This window comes from Narcine bancroftii, chromosome 1 (genome assembly GCF_036971445.1).
Source record: "Narcine bancroftii isolate sNarBan1 chromosome 1, sNarBan1.hap1, whole genome shotgun sequence".
Lineage (NCBI taxonomy): Eukaryota > Metazoa > Chordata > Chondrichthyes > Torpediniformes > Narcinidae > Narcine > Narcine bancroftii.
The window spans coordinates 374437212-374460967 of NC_091469.1; the positions used below are offsets into that span (position 1 = coordinate 374437212).

The 23756-nt window shown below is 39.5% G+C and overlaps 1 protein-coding gene across 5 annotated transcripts in view; it reads right to left on the reverse strand.

The window, feature by feature from the left end:
* LOC138751264 (tRNA selenocysteine 1-associated protein 1-like) overlaps window positions 1-23756 on the reverse strand; it is a 53853-nt gene that overhangs the window by 14648 nt on the left and 15449 nt on the right. For 3 of the 5 annotated variants that reach the window (XM_069913338.1, XM_069913335.1, XM_069913337.1), the window contains exon 2: window positions 23455-23552. In XM_069913338.1, the coding sequence (XP_069769439.1) occupies window positions 23455-23462 (8 nt within the window). In that variant the 5' untranslated portion in view covers window positions 23463-23552. Of the gene's footprint in view, window positions 1-19858; window positions 20995-23443; window positions 23553-23756 lie in introns of those variants that run through there. The other 2 variants (XR_011349787.1, XR_011349786.1) reach the window with 2 other exon arrangements.

Here is a 23756-nt window from a genome sequence, read left to right on the forward strand (position 1 = left end):
GAAGGCTTTGGTGAGGTCAACAAAGGTGATGTAGAGTCCTTTGTTTTGTTCTCTGCACTTTTCTTGGAGCTGTCTGAGGGCAAAGACCATGTCAGTAGTTCCTCTGTTTGCGCGAAATATTAACAGACGCCCCTAAGGAGGGAATGGACTAATTAACATAACATGTGATGTATGAAGAGGGAGGAACTGAGTGATACCTGGATTGATGGAAGAGAGAAGGAGAATGTTGTAATGTATTGGAATTCGATTAGAAGAAGGTAAATGAAGGTGGGGTGATGTTTAGCGCGGGACTGTACAAAGGAGTGATGATTATGAACCTCTGGTGTGTCTCCAGACCATGGACACCAGACTCTGCAGACTCGAAATAAAGACTTTGTCTCCAGAGTAGTGATTGTGAACACTTTATATTTCACAATGTTGAGAGCTTTGTCAAATCCTGTACATGCAATTAAAGGGAAAATAAACCACTGGCTTGACATATAAGGTATATATATTAACCAATGCAAGGTTCAAACTTGAGTCAACAACTCTGATAATTTAATGCTATACTGCTATTAACATTCCAAATCCATTTAATTTGTTGCAGAGGCAGTTAAGGAGGGGAGTTCTGATAAAGATTTTAAAAGGTATTATGAGGAGGAATACGCATTAGGGATATTTTCCCCACAGCAGAATCTAAATCAAAAGGGGATAGAGTTTGAGGTTTAGACAGGATCTAACGAGGAATCTTTTCATGCTAAGGGTCAGAGGAATCTGGGACACACTGCCTAAGCATGGAGGCACCAATACATCTGAGCGGAGGACCCTGAAAATAGTAGTGGACATAGCCCAATATGTCCAAAGCAAAACTCTCCCCACCATCAAGAACATCCACAGGGAATGTTCCCATTTGAGAACAGCAGCAATCATCAAAGATCGACACCACCACTTTTATTTGCGTTGATCTTGTATCCTGATACTTCTCCATATTCCTTCAATTTCTTATGTAATTCTTTTATTGATATTTCTGGTTCTGTTAAGTATATTATAACGTCATCTGCAAATAGACTGATTTTATATTCCTTCTCTTTTATTTTTATGCGTCTTATTTTATTTTCTGTTCTTAACAGTTCTGCTAGTGGTTCTATAGCTAACGCGAACAGTGAGGGAGATAGTGGACATCCCTGCCTTGTTGATCTGCTTAATTTAATTTGGTTTGATATATATCCATTTACTGTCACTTTTGCCAATGGTCCCTTATATAATGCTTTAATCCAATTAATATATTTCTCTGGTAGATTGAATTTTTGTAGTACTTTGAATAAATAATTCCATTCTACTCTGTCAAAGGCTTTCTCTGCATCTAAAGCAACCGCTACTATTGGAGTTTTGTTTCCTTGCATGGATTAAGTTAATGAATTTACAGATATTGTCTGTTGTTCGGCTTTTTTTAATAAATCCAGTTTGGTCTAGTTTTACTATTTTTGGTACACAGTCAGCCAATCTGTTTGCTAATAGTTTAGCTATTATAATCTGTGTTAAGTACAGATATTGGTCTATACGATGCTGGTGTTAGTGGATCTTTCCCCATCTTTGGTAATACTGTAATTATTGCTGTTTTGCATGAATCTGGTATGTTTTGTGTTTTTTCAATCTGGTTCATTACTTCCAGGAGAGGAGGAATGAATAAGTCTTTAAATGTTTTATAGAATTCTATTGGGAGTCCATCCTCTCCCGGTGTTTTATTGTTCGATAGTTTTTTTAATATCTCCTGTATTCTCTTTCAAATGTTTTATTAATTTATTTTGCTCCTCTGTTTCTAATTTCAGTAGTTCAATTTTAGTTAGAAATTCATCTATTTTGTCTTCTTTCCCTTTGTTTTCAGTTTGATATAGTTGTTCGTAGAATTCCCTGAAGTTTTCGTTGATCTCCATTGGGTTATATGTAATTTGTTTGTCCTTTTTCCTTGATGCCAATACCGTTTTTTTAGTTTGTTCTGTCTTAAGCTGCCACGCTAGTATTTTGTGCGTTTTTTCTCCTAGCTCATAATATTTCTGTTTTGTCTTCATTATGTTCTTCTCCACCTTATATGTTTGTAGTGTTTCATATTTTATTTTCTTGTCTGTCAATTCTCTTCTTTTAGTTGTATCTTGCTTTATTGCTAATTCTTTTTCTGTATTTGTTATTTCCCTTTCCAATTGTTCCATTTCTCGATTGTAGTCCTTCTTCATCTTATTTATGTCACTTATTATCTGTCCTCTGATGAATGCTTTCATTGCGTCCCATAGTATAAATTTATTTTTCACTGATTCCGTATTTATTTCAAAGTACATTTTAATTTGTCACTCAATTAATTCTCTAAAATCCTGTCTTTTAAGTAGCATGGAGTTTAATCTCCATCTATACATTCTTGGTGGGATGTCCTCCAGCTCTATTGCCAATAACAGGGGTGAGTGATCCAATAACAATCTAGCTTTATATTCCATTTTCTTAACTCTTCCTTGAATGTGCGCTGATAACAGGAATAGATCTGTCCTTGAGTATGTTTTATGTCTACCCAAATAATATGAATATTCCTTTTCCTTTGGTGTTGTTTCCTCCATATATCCAAAAGTTGCATTTCCTGCATCGATTTAATTATAAATTTGGTTACTTTTTCTTTCTGTTACTCTTTTTTCCAATTTTATCCATGTTTGAGTTCAAATTAAAGTTAAGATCCCCTCCTATTAGTATATTCCCTTGTATGTCTGCGATCTTCAAAAAGATATCTTGCATAAATTTTTGATCTTCTTCATTAGGTGCATATACATTGAGTAAATTCCAAAATTCTGAATATATCTGACATTTTATCATTACATACCTCCCTGCTGGATCTATTATTTCCTCTTCTATTTTGATTGGTACATTTTTATTGATTAATATACCTACTCCTCTGGCTTTTGAATTATATGATGCAGCTGTTACAAGTCCGATCCAATCTCTCTTTAATTTCTTGTGTTCCACTTCAGTTAGATGTGTTTCTTGCACGAATGCTATATCAATTTTTTTCTTTCTTCAGTAAATTTAACAGTTTCTTCCTTTTGATTTGATTATGTATTCCATTAATATTTAAAGTCATATAGTTCAACATGGCCATTTCATACTTTGTTTATCTTTCCTTTCCATTTCCTCATCACCACCTTTCTTTCTTATCCATTTCTGTTTTCTTTTTTTGAACACATTATAAGACAACATTTCTAAAACATAAAATATTTCCACTATTCCCATATCTAAAATTCCTTTAACCCCAATAGTCCCTCCCCTCTCTGAGTTGCCCTTTGTCCCTTGTTGGGCAACCACATCTCCCCTCTCCATTTGGATTTGCGAACCCACTCGCAAGCATCAACTGATTTCGCAGAGACTGTTATTCTTCCACAACCAGCCCCCCATAAAAGATTTTAATCTTCATATGTAACACAGCTCACTCTCTTAATTCCCTCCTTACTTCCTTTCTTCCCCTTCTTAGTTCTTACTTATACATTATTCTTCTTCTTTATATATAGTTTGTTGTCATTTTTGTTCTTGTTACATCTCTTCATCTCTCTGTCTGTTTTGTAGGTGTTCTGCAAATTTTCGTGTTTTTTCCGGATCCGAGAAAAGTTTGCTTTGCTGCCCCGGGATAACTATTTTAAGCACCGCTGGATATTTTAACATAAATTTATAACTTTTTTTCCATAGGGTCGATTTTGCTGCATTAAACTCCTTCCTCTTAATATATCTGACATTTTATCATTACATACCTCCCTGCTGGATCTATTATTTCCTCTTCTATTTTGATTGGTACATTTTTATTGATTAATATAGCTACTCCTCTGCCTTTTGAATTATATGATGCTGCTGTTACATGTCCTATCCAATCTCTCTTTAATTTCTTGTATTCCACTTCAGTTAAATGTGTTTCTTGCATGAATGCTATATCAATTTTTTCTTTCTTCAGTAAATTTAACAGCTTCTTCCTTTTGATTTGGTTATGTATTCCATTAATATTTAAAGTCATATAGTTCAACATGGCCATTTCATACTTTGTTTATCTTTCCTTTCCGTTTCCTCATCACCACCTTCCCTTCTTATCCATTTCTGTTTTCTTTTTTTGAACACATTGTAAGACAACATTTCTAAAACATAAAATATTTCCACTATTCCCATATCTAAAATTCCTTTAACCCCAGTAGTCCCTCCCCTCTCTGAGTTGCCCTTTGTCCCTTGTCGGGCAACCACATCTCCCCTCTTCATTTGGATTTGTGAACCCGCTCACAAGCGTCAACTGATTTCACAGTGACTGTTATTCTTCTCCACCCAGCCCCCCCAGAAAAGATTTTAATCTTCATATATAACAAAGCTCACTCTTAATTCCCTCCTTACTTCCTTTCTTCCCTTTCTTTCTCAGTTCTTACTTATACTTTATTCTTCTTCTTTATATATAGTTTGTTGTCATTGTTGTCATATGACTTTTTCCGGATCGGAGAACAGTTTTCCTTGCTGCCCCGGGATAACTATTTTAAGCACCGCTGGATATTTTAACATAAATTTATAACCTTTTTTCCATAGGGTCGTTTTTGCTGTGTTAAACTACTTCCTCTTCTTCAGGAGTTCAAAACTTATGTCTGGATAGAAAAAAAATTTTTTTGGACCTTTGTATTCCAGTGGTTTTTTGTCTTCTCTTATTTTTTTTCATTGCCTTCTCCAATATATTTTGTCTTGTCGTATATCTCAGGAATTTTACTAGAATGGATCTTGGTTTTTGTTGTGGCTGTGGTTTAGGGGCTAATGTTCTGTGTGCCCTTTCTATTTCCATTCCTTCCTGTAATTCTGGCATTCCTAGGACCCTGGGGATCCATTCTTTTATAAATTATTTCATATCTTTGCCTTCTTCATCTTCCTTGAGGCCCACTATCTTTATATTGTTTCTCCTAGTAGAGTTTTCCATTATATCTATCTTCTGAGCTAACAGCTCCTGTGTTTCTTTAACTTTTTTATCAGATTCTTCCAATTTCTTTTTTAAGTCATCTACCTCCATTTCTATGGCTGTTTCTCGTTCTTCCACCTTGTCTACTCTTTTTCCTATTTCTGTCATGACCATCTCTAATCTCTTCACTTTTTCTTCTGTACCTTTTATTCTTCTTTTTATTTCACTAAATTCTTGTGTCAGCCATTCTTTTAATGTTTCCATATATTCTTTAAAGAATTTTTTATCCATGTCCCTTCCCTTCATCTTCCATTTCTCTGTGTAGAGTTTGATGTTCTCCCTCCTCTTCTTCTGGGTCCACTCCAGGATCTGTGTCCTTTACCTCTGTCTCTTCTGATCTTCTTGTTGGGTTGTTTATTTTATTTTGTTGGGTATTTTTGTTTTTATTATTTTTATTAAAGGTGTCTTGGTGTTGGTCGTCTTCCTCTGGGTTGGTCATCTGTTGTTTCTCTGATTTCCTTTTTTTATTCTCTTCCTTCTTGTTCCCGTTATTTTCTATGTTTTCCTGTTGGGAGTCTTGCTGTCGTGTTATACTTGTCTGTTTCAGCTGTGGAGATTTACTCCTCAGCTCGTCCCCCCTCCCTTCGGTGTTGATTTTGTCCTGTGCATCGCGCACTTTTGTTTGGCTCCGTAAGCCATTTTTGTAGTCCTGAGTTCGGGGTTTCCACTGACCTCAGGGAGCGGGCTTCTCTCTCCTCGTACAGGTAAGGCCATCACGTTTCTCTTCTGACGTCTTTCCTTTTTCTTTTCTTCCCGTTGTTTTGGGTTTTTCTTTCTTTGCTGCCATTTTCTCCACAATTTTATTTTTAATTTCTTATGGTTTCTGTGTTTGTGGCTTTGCTTTTTCTTTACTTTTTTAAAACTTTTCTGGAGAGGGCTGGTATTTTCTTACCGGTCACTACTCCATCACGTGACTTTTGGAATTTTGGAATTTACTCAATGTATACGCACCTAATGAAGAAGATCAAATATTTATGCAAGACATCTTTTTGAAGATCGCAGATACGCAAGGGAATATACTAATAGGAGGGGATTTTAACCTTAATTTGTACTCAAACATGGATAAAACTGGAAAAAAGACTAAAAGAAAGAACAAAGTAATCAAATTTATAATTAAATCGATGCAGGAAATGCAACTTTTGGATATATGGAGGAAACAACACACAAAGGAAAAGGAATATTCATATTATTCGAGTAGACATAAAACATACTCAAGGATAGATCTATTCCTGTTATCAGCGCACATTCAAGGAAGAGTTAGGAAAACTGAATATAAAGCTAGGCTTTTATCGGATCACTCACCCCTGTTATTGGCAATAGAGCTAGAGGACATCCCACCAAGAATGTATAGATGGAGATTAAACTCCATGTTACTTAAAAGACAGGATTTTAGAGAATTCATTCAGCGACAAATTAAAATGTACTTTGAAATAAATACGGAATCAGTGAAAGATAAGTTTATACTATGGGACGCAATGAAAGCATTCATCAGAGGACAGATAATAAGTTATGTAACTAAGATGAAGAAGGACTACAATTGAGAAATAGAACAGTTGGAAAGGGAAATAACAAATACAGAAAAAGAATTAGCAATAAAGGAAGATACAACGAAAAGAAGAGAATTGACAGACAAGAAAATAAAATATGAAACACTACAAACATATAAGGTGGAGAAGAACATAATGAAGACAAAACAGAAATATTATGAGCTAGGAGAAAAAATGCACAAAATACTAGCAGCTTAAGACAGAACAAACTAAAAAAAATGGTATTGGCATCAAGGAAAAAGGACAAACAAATTACATATAACCCAACGGAGATCAACGAAAACTTCAGGGAATTCTACGAACAACTATATCAAACTGAAAACAAAGGGAAAGAAGACAAAATAGATGAATTTCTAACTAAAATTAAACTATCAAAATTAGAAAGAGGAGCAAAATAAATTAATAAAACCATTTGAAATAGAAGAAATACAGGAGATATTAAAAAAACTACCGAACAATAAAACACCGGGAGAGGATGGACTCCCAAAAGAATTCTATAAAACATTCAAAGAGTTATTAATTCCTCCTCTCCTGAAAGTAATGAACCAGATTGAAAAAACATAAAACATACCAGATTCATGCAAAACAGCAATAATTACAGTAATACCAAAGACGGGGAAAGATCCACTAACACCAGCATTGTATAGACCAATATCTCTACTAACACAGATTATAAGATAATAGCTAAATTATTAGCAAACAGATTGGCCGACTGTGTACCAAAAATAGTAAAACTAGACCGAACTGGATTTATTAAAAAAAGACAAACAACGGACAATATCTGTAAATTCATTAACTTAATCCATGCAGTACAAGGAAACAAAACTCCAACAGTGCTTTAGACGCAGAGAAAGCCTTTGACAGAGTAGAATGGAATTATTTATTCAAAGTACTACAAAAATTCAACCTACCAGAGAAATAAATTAATTGGATTAAAGCATTATATAAGGGACCATTGGCGAAAGTGATAGTAAATGGATATATTTCAAACTAATATAAATTAAGCAGATCAACAAGGCAGGGATGTCCACTATCTCCCTCACTGTTCGCGTTAGCTATAGAACCACTAGCAGAACTGATAAGAACAGAAAATAAAATATGAGGGATAAAAATAAAAGAGAAGGAATATAAAATCAGTCTATTTGCAGATGACGTTATAATATACTTAACAGAACCAGAACTATCAATAAAAGAATTACATAAGAAATTGAAGGAATATGGAGAAGTATCGGGATACAAGATTAACGCAAATAAAAGTGAAGTAATGCCAATGAATAATGCGGATTTCACAAAGTTTAAGGAAGAATCACCATTTAGATGGCAAAAACAAGCAATTCGATACAACTAAATAATAATCTTGGCCATCTATATAAACCAAATTATCAGCCATTAATGAAAAAATTACAAGACGACTTAGAGCACTTACCACTAACACTGATAGGAAGGATAAACTGTATTAAAATGAATATCTTCACAAGGATACATTACCTATTTTGATCATTACCAATTCACCTAACAGAGAAATTCTTCAAGGAGCTAAAGAAAATAATAAGGAAATTCTTATGGAAAGGGGGGAAACCGAGGATAGCACTAGATAAAATAACAGAATGGTACAAACCAAGGAGGCTTACAAGTTCCAAACTTTAAAAATTATTATAGAGCAGCACAATTAAGATACCTATCAGATTTTTATCAAACAAGGGAAAAACCAGATTGGACCAGATTAGAGCTAGATAAAATAGGGGAGATACCTGAATATATACTATATAAGTGGGATGTAAAATTGGTGCAACATAGGAATTCACCAGTATTGCACTATCTGCTCAACATTTGGAAGAAGATTCACGTAGAAAGGAATAAAATAAATTATCAACTACCAAAATTAATATTGACACAAAATCAGCGAATCCCTTTCACAATAAATAACCTTTCCTTCAGAGAATGGTAGAGAAAAGGGATGAAAAGAATAGAAAATTGTTTTTCGGGAAATAAATTATTATCTTTTGAACAAATGAAGCACAAATATAACTCACGATACAGTGTTTGCATACCATCAACTGAAAACCTACTTGAAGGACAAATTGGGAAACAGTCTGAGGTTACCAGAAGGAAGCAATTTTGAATATGTGATTACAGACACAATGATAATTAAAAAATTTATAACAAACATGTACATCAAACTGCAAGAAAAGGAGAATGAGGAAACAAACTGTAAACCTAAACAAAAATGGGAACAAGATCTAAACATAAAGATAAAGAATGAAACATGGGAAAAGCTATGCTCCGGAACTATGAGAAATACAATAAACACGAGGTTATGCATGATACAATATAATTGGTTACACAGGCTATACATCACACCCCTAAAGTTAAATAAATGGGACCCAACAATATCAGACAGATGTTTTCGCTGTAAGAAGGAAACGGGAACAACAATACATACAATTTGGGCATGTGAGAAAGTGGAAAAGTTTTGGGAAGATCTAAATCAGGTATTAAATAAAATCACAAAAAGCAACATACCAAAAAATCCAGAGATCTTTCTTCTAAGTAATATAAGAAACAAAGAATTTGGACTCGATTTGGATGGAGCACAAAAAACAGATTTATTATGATAGCCCTAGCTGTAGCAAAAAAATGTATTATGTCAACCTGGAAATTAGAAGACAACTTGAGAATACAACAATGGTACATAGAAATAAATAAATGTATTCCAATAGAAAAAATAACATATAATTTAAGAAATAACATCACAATATTCAAATAAATATGGGAACCATACATGAAATACAATAGAGAAATCCTACCATGAACCTCCACCACCTAAAATGACAGAAGGAGAAGACAATGAAATGAACTGACTCAGTAATATAAAAGTAAAAGATAAACATTTCTTGTTTATTTTATTAAGTGATGACATTGTTTAATGGATTTAATGTATCTTATAGATTGAACTTTGAATAAAGTGGAAGGGGGAAGAGGGAGGGAGGGAAGGGAGGGGGGGAAAAGGGGAGAAAATGACACTGTATATATTCAAGAGAAAAATCTCTATATGTATTTTGGTCAATATGGTTTACTGTGAAAAATAAAGATTTTTAAAAAAAGATCCACACCACCCAGGACATGCTCTGTTCTTGCTGCTGCCATGAAGAAAAAGGTATAGGTTCTACAGAACTCATACTGTCAGATTCAGGAACAGTTGATACCCCTCTAGTCATCAGACTCCTAAACAACAAACTCAATCAGAGTGAAAATAAAAGTCTGCAGACGCTGTGATTGTGGTAAAATCACAAAAATGCTGGATGAACGCAGCAGGAAGTAGAGCCCTTAGGAGGTAAAGATATATCACCAACGTTTCAGGCCTGAACCCTTCTTCAAAGTAGGAAGGCCAAGGACCAACTGCTAATAATTAAAATGGGAGTGCTATGGACAGGTATTTAATGATGTGCTGAGACATGATCGGTCTATCACCTGCCATCCTATCTCTCCCCTTCCCTACCCTTTTTGTCTAAACACTCTCTAGCTGGTTCCTTCTTTTCCCCTTCATCTAGTTTCACCTATCACCCTCTGCCTCACCCCCTCCGTTCACTTCTATAAACTGGTTATGTTTTTACTGCACTCATTCCTGATGCAAGGTTGCAACCTGAAATGTTGACTGTCCGCCTGCCTCCACAGATGCTGCCTGACCTGCTGAGTTCTTCCAGTAGTTATGAATTATTTAGTTTTTCTGGAAACTTTCATAACCTCTTATATCGAAGGCTGATCAACAGGGTAGAACTACACAGTACTGTGACGGCTGGCGAACCGGCCCCGCTTGTAACCCATGCGGCTGGGCAGCCATCCAAAATGGCGCCGTCGGGGGTTTTCCCTTCCTCCCAGAATGGGGCTCAGAAGCCCACAATGGGGGACCACGTGATGCCCGGGTGACGTCAACGCCCTCCAGCGCGGTTCTCAGCCAGGTCTGGGCTGGGAGTATAAGTGCAGCCCAGCAGCCTGCAATAAACTCGTCTGCTCACTGAGCTCAACCTGTCTGGTTGTGTGTGTTCTTTCGGGAGCAGTGTTGCTGCCACTACAATTGGTGACCCCGACTGGTTCAAACGTCTTTGAACCCATCATGAGTGAGCCTGGGATCAGCGCTATAGCCATGAAATTACCTGAATTGTGGGTTCAAGAGCCAGAGACCTTGTTCGGCCACGCGGAGGCTCACTTTCACCTCCCCGAGATTTCGTCCGATATGACCAAATTCTACCATCTGGTCGCTGCCCTGGACCAGGCCACCGCCAGATGCATGCTGCACCTCGTTCAGCACCCACCCGCCGAAGACAAATACAAGACCATCAAGCGAGTGCTTATTGGATCCGTCAGACTATCCAGACACCAGCGTGCCGCTCGGATGCTGCACCTCGATGCCCTGGGGGACAGGTCCCCGATGGAGCTGATGGACAAGATCCTCGCACTCATGGGAGAGCACACCAACTGCCCACTCTTCGAGCGCATTTTCCTCGACCATATGCCTGGGGACATCCGGCTGCTGCTAGTCCAGGAGAGCTTCACCGACCCGAGAAAGGTCGCCCAGAAGGCCCAAGAGCTATGGCTCGCACAATTCCCGGAGGGCTCAGCGGTCCAGCAGCTCACAAGGCATGGGGACGACCACGCCAAGCCCGCCCATAGTGCTGTGGTAGAGCATCTGGCCCCTGCAGGGGCCCCCAAGGCCACAGCATCCGGCCCAGTCCTCTGCTTCTTCCACCAGTGCTGGGGAGCCAAGGCTCGGAAGTGTCATCAGCCCTGCTCATTCCAGGGAAACGACCAAGCCGGCCACTGTTAATGGCTGCAGCGGCTGGCCAAGGACACAGCCTCCTCTATCTGCGGGACTCAGTCAGCGGCTGGTGGTTCCTCATTGACACTGAACTCCAGATCAGCATCATCCCAGCCATGGCCGTCGAGTCCAGGAACCGACCTCGTGGACCTCCAGTCCGTGCAGCCAACGCAACAGAAATCCGGACATATGGAGACAAGACAGTCCACCTCCACATCGGCCAACAAAATTTTGCGTGGAAGTTCACTGTCTCGTCCCTCCTGACTGCCATCCTGGGTGCAGACTTCCTCCTCGCACACGAGCTTCTGGTAGACATTCGAGTAGGCGCCTGGTGGACGCCCATACCTTCCAGGCCATTAGCCTCGATGCCTCCCACTCAGAGCAACCGCAGATGGCCACGATCAGCATACCTAGAGATGAGTTCCAGTGAATCCTGGATGAATTCCCGACACTCCTCAAGCCACAGTTTTCCGCTGCCTCGGCGCGACATGGGGTGTTCCACCACATCCCCACCCAGGGCCCACTGGTTTACGCCAAGGCACGCCGGCTCCCGCCTGACAAGCTCCAGGTGGTGAAGGAGGAGTTTTTGCAACTGTTGGAAATGGGGATCATTCAGCGGTCTGACATCCCATGGGCCTCGCCGCTCCACCTAATCCCAAAAGCCTTCGGCGGCTGGCATCCCTGCGGAAACTATCGACGGCTCAACGAGGCAATAGTTCCTGACCGTTACCCCATCCCTCACATCCAAGACTTCACAGCCAACCTGCACAGTGCAAGGGTTTTCTCCAAGGTTGACCTGGTGCATGGATATCACCAGATCCCGGTGCACCCTGAGGACATACCCATCATCACCCCCTTTAGCTTGTTCAAATTCCTGCGCATGCCATTTGGGCTCAAGAACGCCGCTCAGACCTTCCAGCGCCTCATGGACTCTGTGGGCAGGGATTTGGATTTCATCTTTATTTATTTGGATGACATCCTCGTCGCCAGCAAGGACCAGGCACAACACAAGTCTCACCTACGCGCCCTTTTCTCCTGGCTGGCTGATTTCAACCTTACCATCAACCCGGCAAAGTGCCAGTTCGGGAAAGAGTACATGCAGTTCCTGGGCCATACCATCATGGCCGAAGGAGCCACGCCCGCCACAGCGAAGGTCGCCGGGTTTCAGGGAGTTCCCATGCCCTACAGTCTCAAGGGGCTGCTGGAGTTCGCGGGTATGGTCAACTTTTACAACCACTTCATCCCGGGAGCTGCGCGCATCATGCAGCCGCTATTTGCCCTCATTGCAGCCAAGCATAAAACGCTTGCTTGGAACCCAGAAGCCTGCACCGCATTCAAGGCCACCAAGGATACCCTCGCAAAGGCCCCCATGCTCGCCCACCCGCACACCAACCTATATATTGTACTATCGATCGATGCCTCTGCCACAGCCATCAGTGCTGTCCTGGAGCAGCAGGTGAATGGACATTGGAAGCCACTGGCATTCTTCAGCCGCCTGCTTCGTAAGTATAGTGCCTTCAACCGCGAGTTACTGGACATGTACCTGGCGGCGTGGCATTTCCACTATTATTTGGAGGGGAGGACTTTTACCATCTTCACCGACCACAAACCCCTCACCCAGGTGCTCGCGATGGCAAAGGATCCCTGGTCGGCCCTCCACCAGGGTCACCTCTCCTTCGTGTAGGAGTTTACCACCGACATTCAGCACAAGGTGGGGAAGGACAATGTGGTTGCCGATGCACTCTCGCGACTGGCCATCTGCGTGACCAGCTCGCCCGGGACCAGAAGTCTGATGAGGAGACGTGGACCTTCAAGACTGCCATCATGGGCCTGCAGTTCCGAGACCTCCCGACTCCGAGTGGTGAAGGCACCATCCTGTGCGATATCTCCATGGGCACCCCACGACCAGTGGTTCCCCAGCAGTGGCACAGGCAGGTCTTCCGTCACATCCATGACCTTTCACATCCGTCCATCAGGTCTACGGTCCGGATGGTGGCAGAATGGTTCATATGGCATTGTCTGAGGAAGCAGATCGCGGGCTGGGCCAGAACATGCACCCATTGCCAGACATCCAAGGTGCATAGGCACACCAGGGTGCCCGTACAGGAGTTTGAGCATGTATGGGAACAGTTCAGCCACATTCACGTGGACATCATCGGGCCCTTACCCGTTTCCTGGGGCAACCATTACCGAGGCGATCCTGATGCAAGACGCCTCCACCGACTCCTGCTTCTGAGCACTGTTGCATGGTTGGGTCACCCGGTTCGGCGTCCCGGGTCACTTCACTAGCGATCGGGGCATGCAGTTCACATCTGCGCTCTGGGCACAGCTTGCCAACAGCTACACTGCACCACAGCCTACCACCCGCAGGCCAATGGACTGGTCGAACGTCTGCACCGCCACCTTAAGTCAGCACTCATGGCCCGCCTCACCGGTCCCAACTGGGCAGACGAACTGCTTTGGGTGCTCCTGGGCATCCGCTCCACTCCCAAGGAGGATCTGCAAGTGTCATTAGCTGAGCTGGTCTACGGTGCGCCACTGGCACTACCTGGTGAGTTTGTCAACGCACCTCACAATCCCCAGCGGTCGCTGCACAAACTACTTCCTCACCTCAGGGCATGCTTGAACTTGTTCGAACCCCCACCGCTGCACAGGCATGGCACCCGCCCATCTCACGTTCCTGGTGAACTGCTTTCTGCGGAGTACATTTTCGTTTGGCAGGGCCTGACAGTGGCACCTCTGCAGCGACCATACGAGGGGTCGTACAGCATTCTGGCTCTACGTTCATGCTGGACATTGGCGGCAGGTGGGAGCTGTTTACCATGGACAGGCTGAAGCAAGCGCACCTCGATCCCACCGAGCCCGTGGTCGTAGCCCAGCCCAAGAAGCGAGGCCGCCCGGCGATAAAGGACATTGGTGCCGGTTCTGGGGGGGGGGGGAACTGTGTGGCGGCTCACCATGAGGCAGGCAAACTGGCCCTGCTTGTAAGCCACGTGGTGGGGCAGCCGCCCAAAATGGCGCTGTTGGGGGGCTCAGAAGCCCGCGCTGGGGGACCACATGACACCTGGGTGACGTCAGCACCCTCCAGCGTGGTTCTCAGCCAGGTCCGGGCTGGGAGTATAAGTGCAGCTCAGCAGCCTGCAATAGTCTGCTCACTGAGCTCAACCCGTCTGGTTGTGTGTGTTCTTTCAGGAACAGTGTAGCTGCTGCTACAATACCATATATTTTGGCGTATAAGACAACCTACAGATAAGACGGTTCCCCAATTTCAGCCTGAATTTCATGGTTTTATCATATATCAGGTGTATAAGATGTGCTGACTGAACTGGTGTTATGTTGACTGAGCTGTTGGGCATGGCCAGGTGGTGGGTGTTATAGAGTGCTAAAAAAGGTGGGGAAATGCGTACTGCATCACTTGATGTGCTGTGTGATTTTGTGATCAAAGTACGGGAGAACGTGAAAAGAGAGACTGCACTAAAATCTTTCAAAGTGTGGTATCTCTAGTGCAATGGATGGTACGGAGGATGTTTTATTGTGGGACACTGATGACGAAGTGGAAGCTGACTGGGACTGGGACCTGTATGATGACCGGGTAAACAGTGAGGCTCCGGATATTTGCCGAGTTCTTTGCCTCGGATGATGATAGTGATTTTGAAGGATTTTAGATGTGTTTTTTTGCAATAAAAATTTCTAATATACCAGTAGCTTAAAAATGTGTTGTAGGATGGGGTCTGAAACCAATCAAATGGTACAGGTATTATGAGAAGAATTTTAAGGTCACTTTTTTAAAATCTGGCCTATACGACGACCCTGTTTTTGGCGCTCTTTTTGGGTGCTTCGGTCGTCTTATACATTGACATATATGGTAATTTACTGGCATGGACTGTGTGTTGGTTAATAGATGGAGAAGTATGGGAATAAAGTATCTTTCTCAGGATGGCAGGAACTGATTAATGGGATATCAAGGGGTTCAATGCTTGTTCCCCAACTAGTAACCAACTGTAGCAATTATTTCTGAGGGGACCAAATCATGATGACTTTATTGTTATACACACAAGAACAATGTAGATTTGTAACAAAATTCTTAGCTGCTGCAGCTAGGTACTATATTAAAAAAAAACAACTGTAGTATACATTAAATTACTATGCAGAAAGAGATAATAAATATAAAAGATAGATAATAAATATTCAGAATTACACTAGTTGGGTGGGGGCAGAGTGGGCATTATTTCTCAGCTTCCTGAGTTGGCTTCCACTTTGTCATCAGGATCCCACAATAAAACATCCTCCGTATCATCCTTTGCACGAGAGATATCACACTTTTTGAAAGATTTTAGTACAGAGGAGAATGCAGAGATTTTAAGTGGACTTGGACAAGCTAAGTGAGTGGGTGAGAACAGAGATGGAATATAATGAGAAAAAGTGTCATGGCCAACTTTAGTGCAAAAAACAGAAAATCTGTGATATTCAAAGGCTCTTAGAAGACCTTGTAAGCAGATAACTGAAATCTAAAATTGAGGTGTGCTGGGAAAGTGGTGCAGCGATGTTTATTTCAACATGAAAGCAATGTGTTGTTATGAGCCCAGAGGACCCATAAACCCAGCAGCAATAGATATTCACCAGGATAAATGGTTACTTAAACAAAAGTTGCTTTTAATTATCTTTAAACATGAAAACAGAATCACACTTTAACTTATCACTATTGACTTAACTAACCCCCTTCTAATTCTAAGTGCACATGTATGTAATGTGTGTAGGTTCAGAAAAGTTCTTTGGTTCACAGTCCAATCTCACTTCTCATTCCTCCAAGTTCACTGGCTCCAGGCAATTCTTATACTGTGCACAGAATTTAACATTTATAAAGTTCACCAGGCTTCGGTGCTTGAAAGGTAAATGGTTACTGCTCAGGAAGGTTGCTCAGAGAGATATTTATTTTACGCTGACACCCACAACTGATTCCTTTTTTAATTAGCCATTTTAGTGTCTTACTGAAGAATCTTGCCCCATCAGGGTTCTCCAGATGATAACCTCTTTCTTTCAGGTCACCAGAGTTCCTTTTAGATTCTCTTATTTCAAATGAAACATTAGACAACCAGTCCTCTCCTCTTGCATGAACCACAAGGGGTTTGACCAGGCTGTCTTCCAAATAGGGTTTCCACAAGCTTGCCAGCTTGTCCTGTTCCAGTCCCAGCTTCTCTTGATGGCTGTAACATTGTAGAAGCAATCTGTGTGTGTGTGTGTGTGTGTGTGTGTGTGTGTGTGTGTGTGTGTGTGTCTCTCTCTCTCTCTGAGAGAAAGCCTCTCTCTGCTTGCAAAACCCCATGACCCTCTTAGAACATCTCTAGACAATCTGCGGCTCCAACAAGATCTTTCACCTGTTGCCTTTTGTAAACAATCCATTAGTGAAGTCTCTTCGGCACTCTCCAAAGCGTTTGCAAAGACTGTTGGCCCCAATATGTCTAGCATGAGCAGAGCTCCAGTATTTTAAATAAGATCTCTTTTAAAGTGTTTGTATGTGACCTACACTAAAAACCCTACCCTGTCTTTGTCATTTTGTTGCACTCTGGAATGATTGTTTCCTTCTCATAATGAGCAAGGAGAAAAATTTGTGGATTCAAAGGCGGATATATTCTATCTCGCAGATATCTTTGACAATCTCAATTTATTGAACAAGACCTTACAGGCCTTCTTTACATCAGAGAGACTGGGCGCAGATTGTGAGATCAGACTGAGCACCTTCACTCTGTCTGCTACAGTTACAGAGACCTCCCAGAAGGCAACCATTTCAGTTCTGTATCACTCCCATACTCACGTCTATCCATGGCCATATGTATTATCCCAACAAGACCACCCGCAAATTGGAGGAACAACAGCTGATTTTCCGTCTGGGCACTCTCCAACCAGATGGCATTAACATCGACTTTTCTGGTTTCTGCTGACCTGCTCTCCTCTTCCCCTTTCCAGTTCTCCTCCCTCCCTTCACCTTGCCATCCCTCCTTCCCTTGATCACTTCTGTCCCCTCCCTCCCTTCTCCACCTTTGCGACCACATCTCCCCACTTATTCTTTTGCTCAGACACCTGCTGACATGTTTCCATACCTTGATGAAGGGCTTAAGCCCAAAATGTCATTATGTATTTTTACCTTTGCTATATAAGGATGCTGTTTGACCTGCTGAGTTTCTCCAGCATTGTGGTTTTTACCTTACTAAATTTCTTTAAACTTCTCATGAAGTATAGCTGTTGGTGAACCTTCTTCATGATTGCATTGATAAGGAGGTCCCAAGATAGATCTTCAATGACGATGACACCCAGGTATTTGAAATTCTTAACCCTTTCCATTGCTGACCCCTCGATGAAGACTGGTTTGTGTTCTGATTTCTTCCTCCTAAAGTCCACAATCAATTCCTTACTTTTGCTAAAGTTGAGTGCAAGGTTGCTGTTGTGATGCCACTAAGCCAGCTGATCTATCTCACTCCTGTATGCTTCTTCATTGCGGTCTGTGATTCTGCCAATGACCATGGTGTAATTGGCAAATTTGTAAATGGCGTTTGAATTTTACTTAGCCACACAGTCATACGTGTAGAGAAAGTAGAACAGTGGGTTAAGCACGCATCCTTGAGGTACCCATGTTGATTGATAGTGAGGACAACTTCACCCCTTCCTCCCTGACCATTAACAAAAAAACCTCAGGACTACATACTCTGTTCTCTCTAAACACATGATTGTGTAGTCGTGTTTAGCTTCATCACAATGTACGAATAACACCATGTTTTAAGCTGAATAGTTATAAGATGTATTGTATTTAAAAAAGGAATTTCATGTTCATAAAAATGAAGAGAAATTAAGATAATTGGAATCAAAAAAATTGAAACAATACAATCTTATAAAGTAGAAAGAGATGGACTGCACATGACAGAAATATTATGAATTAGGTTATAGAGCCCATAAAGTTTTAGCATGGCAACTCAAAGTGGCGCAATTATCAAGAACAATAATAGCAAGAAAAAGAGAAACTGGTCAAATTACATATAAAATGCAAGAAATTAATGATGATTTTAGGAATTTTTATAAACAATTATATCAGCCCGAATCTTTAAAGGATGAGGAAAAAATAGATGAATATCTATCACAAGTTACATTGCCTGAATTAAATGTTGAAGAAAAAATTGAATTATCCAATTCCTTTACAGATGTTGAAGTATATAATATTTTGATGTCTTTGCCAAATAATAAGGCTTTGGGTGAGGACGGTTTCTCTCTGGAGTTATATAAAGAATTTAAGGAGTTGTTAATTCCTGTTTTTAATGGGACTTTTGGATCAAATGAGAGATTCTAATGACTTACCAGAATCTTTAAAAATAACATTAAAAAGGGAAAGATCCTTTATTACCATCTTCTTAAAGATCGTTATCATTATAAAATACAGATTATAAAATTGTATCCAAATTATTATCTAACAGATTAACTAAATATTTACCTAAATTAATAAATATGGATCAGACTGGCCCAGAAAGAAAAGATACCAGCAATAGTGGTGGCTTTAGACGTGGAAAAAGCATTTGATAGACAAGAAAGGAACTTTTTATTTAAAGTATTAAATGTTTTTGGAATTCCAAATGATTTTATAAATTGGATAAGCGCTTTGTATAATCATCCAAAGCTAAGGTGGTCACGAATAGGCAAATATCTAAACCTTTTCCATTAGAAAGGTCATCTAGACAATGATGCCCATTATCACCATTTGTATTTGCATTGGCTATATGTACTATCCCATCTGCCATTTGGCAGAAGTGATAAGAAGAGATAATGAGATTAAGGGCTTTACGATAGAAGATAGAGAACATAAAATTATCTTGTTTGCAGATGATGTTATATCTTACAGAACAAGAAATATCATTGAAGAAAATAAATGTACGATTGGCAGAATATGGGATATCAGGTTATAAAGTTAATGAAGGAAAGAGTGAAGTGATGCCTATGAATGATGGGGATTATACATTAAGTAAGCAGGTGATGAAGTTTAAGTGGAAAAAGGAAGGAATTAAATATTTAGGAATTAATATTGATAGAAATTTAAATAATTTATTTAAATTGAATTATCTACCATTACAAAAAACAATTAATGAAGATTTAAAGAGAGGGAAAGATTTACCAATAAATTTAATAGGAAGGGTAAATTGTATAAAGATAAATATTTTTCTGAGGTTGCAATATTTATTTCAGTCGTTACCCAGTCCTATACCAATGAAGTTTTTTCAATAATTAAATAAAAGTGTAAGAAAATTTATTTGGTGCAATAAAATCAGAAGGACAGCTTTGGAAAAACTAACTTACAAATTTGATCATGGAGAATTACATTTGCTGAATTAAAAAAATTATTATGAAACAGCTCAATTAAGATTTCTATCCTGTTTATCAAATTGGGGAGAAGACAGCATGGTACATATTGAAATGAATAACATAGGAGAAACTAATCCAGAACATTTTTTTGTATAAATGGAATGAGGAACTTTTGAAAGGAGTAACAATTTTAAAACATTTATTCAAGATATGGAATGGAATTCATATAAAAAGAGGAATTAAAAACCACCAAATAGCTAAGATGATGTTAAAGCAGAATCCACATTCCTTTTACTTTAAATAATCCTTTCTTTGATATCTGGCCTATAACGGAATAAAGAGGATTAAAGATTGCTTCTTGGGTTCTTTTTTTCTTGACTTTTGAACAAATGAAAGAGAAATACAATATATCAAATAAAACTATTTTTTCATACTATCATCTTAAATCATATTTTAAAAAATTAGGTGCAAATTTTAGACTTCCAGAACAGAGCCCATTTTAATAATTAATAATTTATACATTTATTGAGAAATTTATTACTGTAATGTATATACAATTACAAGACACAATGCAGAAAAAGGAACCATACAAGTAAAAAAAAGGGGAAAAAATATTTAAATATACAAATTCATGATGTGGCCTGGTCAAGGTTGTGCCAGGAGTGTGTAACCAATACAATTAATGTTACATATAAAATGGTACAATAAAATTTTTTACACCAATTATACTACACTCCATATAAATTACATGGACTTAATTCAAATTGTTCCGACAAATGTTTCAGAAGTAACAAAGAAACAAGAACCTTATTACATGCAGTTTGGTCTTGTGAAAAAGTTTGAAAATTTTGGGAAGACTTGAATATATTATTGGGACAAATTATGAAAATAGATACAAAAAGATCCCAGAATATTTTTGCTTGGTAATTTATTTGACACTGAAACTAAATTGAAGTTAGACAAATATCAATGAAAATTTGAGTGCAGCAATAGCGGTGGCATGGAAACTTATGGCAGTAACATGGAAGTCAGATAATTTTATAAGGTTGAATAGATGGCATATGGAAATTAAAAATTGTATACCACTGGAAAAGATTACTTATAATTTAAGGAATCAACCTGAGAATTTTTGTATGATTTGTAAACCATATATGGATTTTGTCAGTAAAAGTCCATCCACATCGTCCATAACATCCACTCCTCCCAATTAATATGTACAGGATAGAATAATATGTTAGGAATATACGAATAGTAAATGATAAATCAATTCAGGTGTTTTTTTTTTCTTTTTTCTTCTTTTTCTTTTCCTTTTAGGGGAGGAAGTGGGGATTAAAAATAAAAAAATTATATATCATTTTGTATCATTTTTGTTACACTATATTGTTACATGATGAAGAATTAAATGTATGTATTGAAGCAAATGAAAAATAAAATTTTCAAAAAAAAATCTTGCTGTCTATGTCAATAAGGCCAAGGACCTTATTGTGGACTTTAACAATGACCACAAACCCATTTTCATTGGTTGAATGGCAATGGTGAAGGTTAGTATCTCTTGGAATCCACATATTGGAGGACCTCTCCTGGAGCCAACAGATCGAGGAAACCATATAGATAGCACACCAATGGCTCTATTTGGTGAGAAGTCTGAGGATATTTGGCATGTCATTTAAATATTCTCTCAAATTTCTACATGTGCACTGTGGAAAGTGTATTAACGGCCTGGTTTAGAAACTCGTATGCCCAGGACCACAGAAGGCTGCAGAAAGTAGCAACCATGCCAAAACCATTATAGGCACTGACCTCCCATTTATTGAAGACTTCTATATATGTCACTCCCACAAGAAGACAGCTGACATCATAAAGGATTTCTATCCCTGGTTGTAAACTCTACTCATTGCTGCCTTTGGGTAGAAGGTAAAGAAGCCTGAAGTCCGGTTCAAGAAAAACTTTAAAAAAAAAAAAAAAATCCTCCAATAACTATCCTCCCCATACTACCCTAACTCCAATGACTACCAAATGATCTGGCTGCACTATTGAAACATTACTTTTTTTTAAACAAACTGTAATTGAATTTATATATCATTTATATACATGCACACATTATCGCTTTTTTGTCATGGCATATTGCACTAATTTTATTTATGCTATTGTTGTTAGTTTACCTGAGTTATTGTAAGATGGTCATAATATGAATGCTCTATGATGCCTCTGCAAAACACTGAATTTTGTGACTTGTTCCTGACAATAATTCTGATTCTGATTGCCACATGCAATTTCCGTGTTCTGGCTGATATCGCCTCAAACCGTGCATCTTGGCACCTCACAGATTGGCGGGCAGCAACCTCCTTTGAAGAAGACCGCAGAGCCCACCTCACTGACAAAAGACAAAGGAGGAAAAGCCCAACACCCAACCCCAACCCACCAATTTTCCCCTGCAACCGCTGCAACCGTGTCTGCCTGTCCTGCATCGGACTTGTCAGCCACAAACGACCCTGCAGCTGACGTGGACATTTACCCCCTCCATAAATCTTCGTCCGCGAAGCCAAGCCAAAGAAGACATTGAGGTTGAGAGTATATGATCACATGCACAAGGAACGTTCTCTTATAGTCACTGCCACGTGTAAAATTTACAGGCAGGATAAAAAGATAGTGAACTGAACGGAGACCCCCAAGGCTATACATCACATTTTCTTTTTTGGTGCTATATCAGAGTTCAGGGTATATGTCTCATGTGGTTCCACGTTGGAGAAATATCAAACACACTAAAAGTGAACATTTTCAAGGATTCCATAGACCTTAATACTATGCATCCCTCCAGCTTCTCTGAAACTTTTAATCAACTTATTTTTCCCCTTTATCTCAGTTCTGTAAAGAGTCTTCTATCTGATACCTTTACTGTTTCTCTCTACAGCTGCGGAGTTTTTCCAGGTGTTTATTTTTTATTATTCAGAGTTATAATATCTGAGGCTTTGATTTTCATTGACTAGAATGAGAATTCTGCTGCTCCTCTGAAAATGTACATCCCATATCTTGACTTTGGGACTAGTGGCCTTGAAATTACTGGGAATAGAAAGCAAGAGTTGGCCTGTTCACATTTTGCTATTTTCATGCATCAGGTTTTAGAAGTGTCCAATAAGCGAAATATCTACAAATTCATTGCACATTCAAACATTTTCACCTTCTGGCTAAAGAAATTTCTCTGTATCTCTGTCCTGAAGTTATATATAAATTTTAAATTTAGACATACAGCATGGTAACAGGCCATTTCAGCCCACGAGACTGTGCCACCAAATTACACCCAATTAACCTACTCCCCAGTATATTTCAAATGGTAGGAAGAAACCAGAGCCCTTAGGGAAGGTAGACATGGGGTGAATGTACCAACTCCTTACAGCCAGCACAGGATTCAAACCCAAGTCCCGATCGCTGAGTCTGTAACAGTGTTGCGCTCACCGCTATATAACAGGACCGTCCCAAAGCAGTGGCTCATAGGGGGAATAAAACATGCAACTTTAGTTTTATTGGCACTATACTCTAAGCAACTGAGCTAACCGGACATCTTGTCCTAGACGCTCCTCCCTGGGGGTTCAACCTTTCTATATCTACTCTGTCCATGGCTTTCAACATTTAAAATGTTTCAATAAGATCTATGAGTTGGCCATTCACTGCTCACATTTTACTATTTTCATCTAGACAGATAATGCAGAATATTAGGCCTCTATACTCTGAAATACAGCATTAAACTGAATTTTATACCTTTTTCTTACCCGGTCATTCAGTTACTTATGATTTTCATGTTAACGGTTGCCTCACCCATGGCAGAGAAGGCATGTTTAATAAATGTCTCATCCATGTATTGTTCCCGCTAAAAATGAAAGGAAAGCAGCAGATCAACTTTCGAACGTCCACAAGAATTTAAGGTGCGTATTAAGTGCACTATGAAGTAATATATCAAACAAGTGTACTAATGACCAAACAAACTTCCAAAATGAACATGTGCAATGTTTGATCCCAAATAATTATTTTTTTTAAAAACTTTATTTATTCGTTCAAAAAACAATATATGACA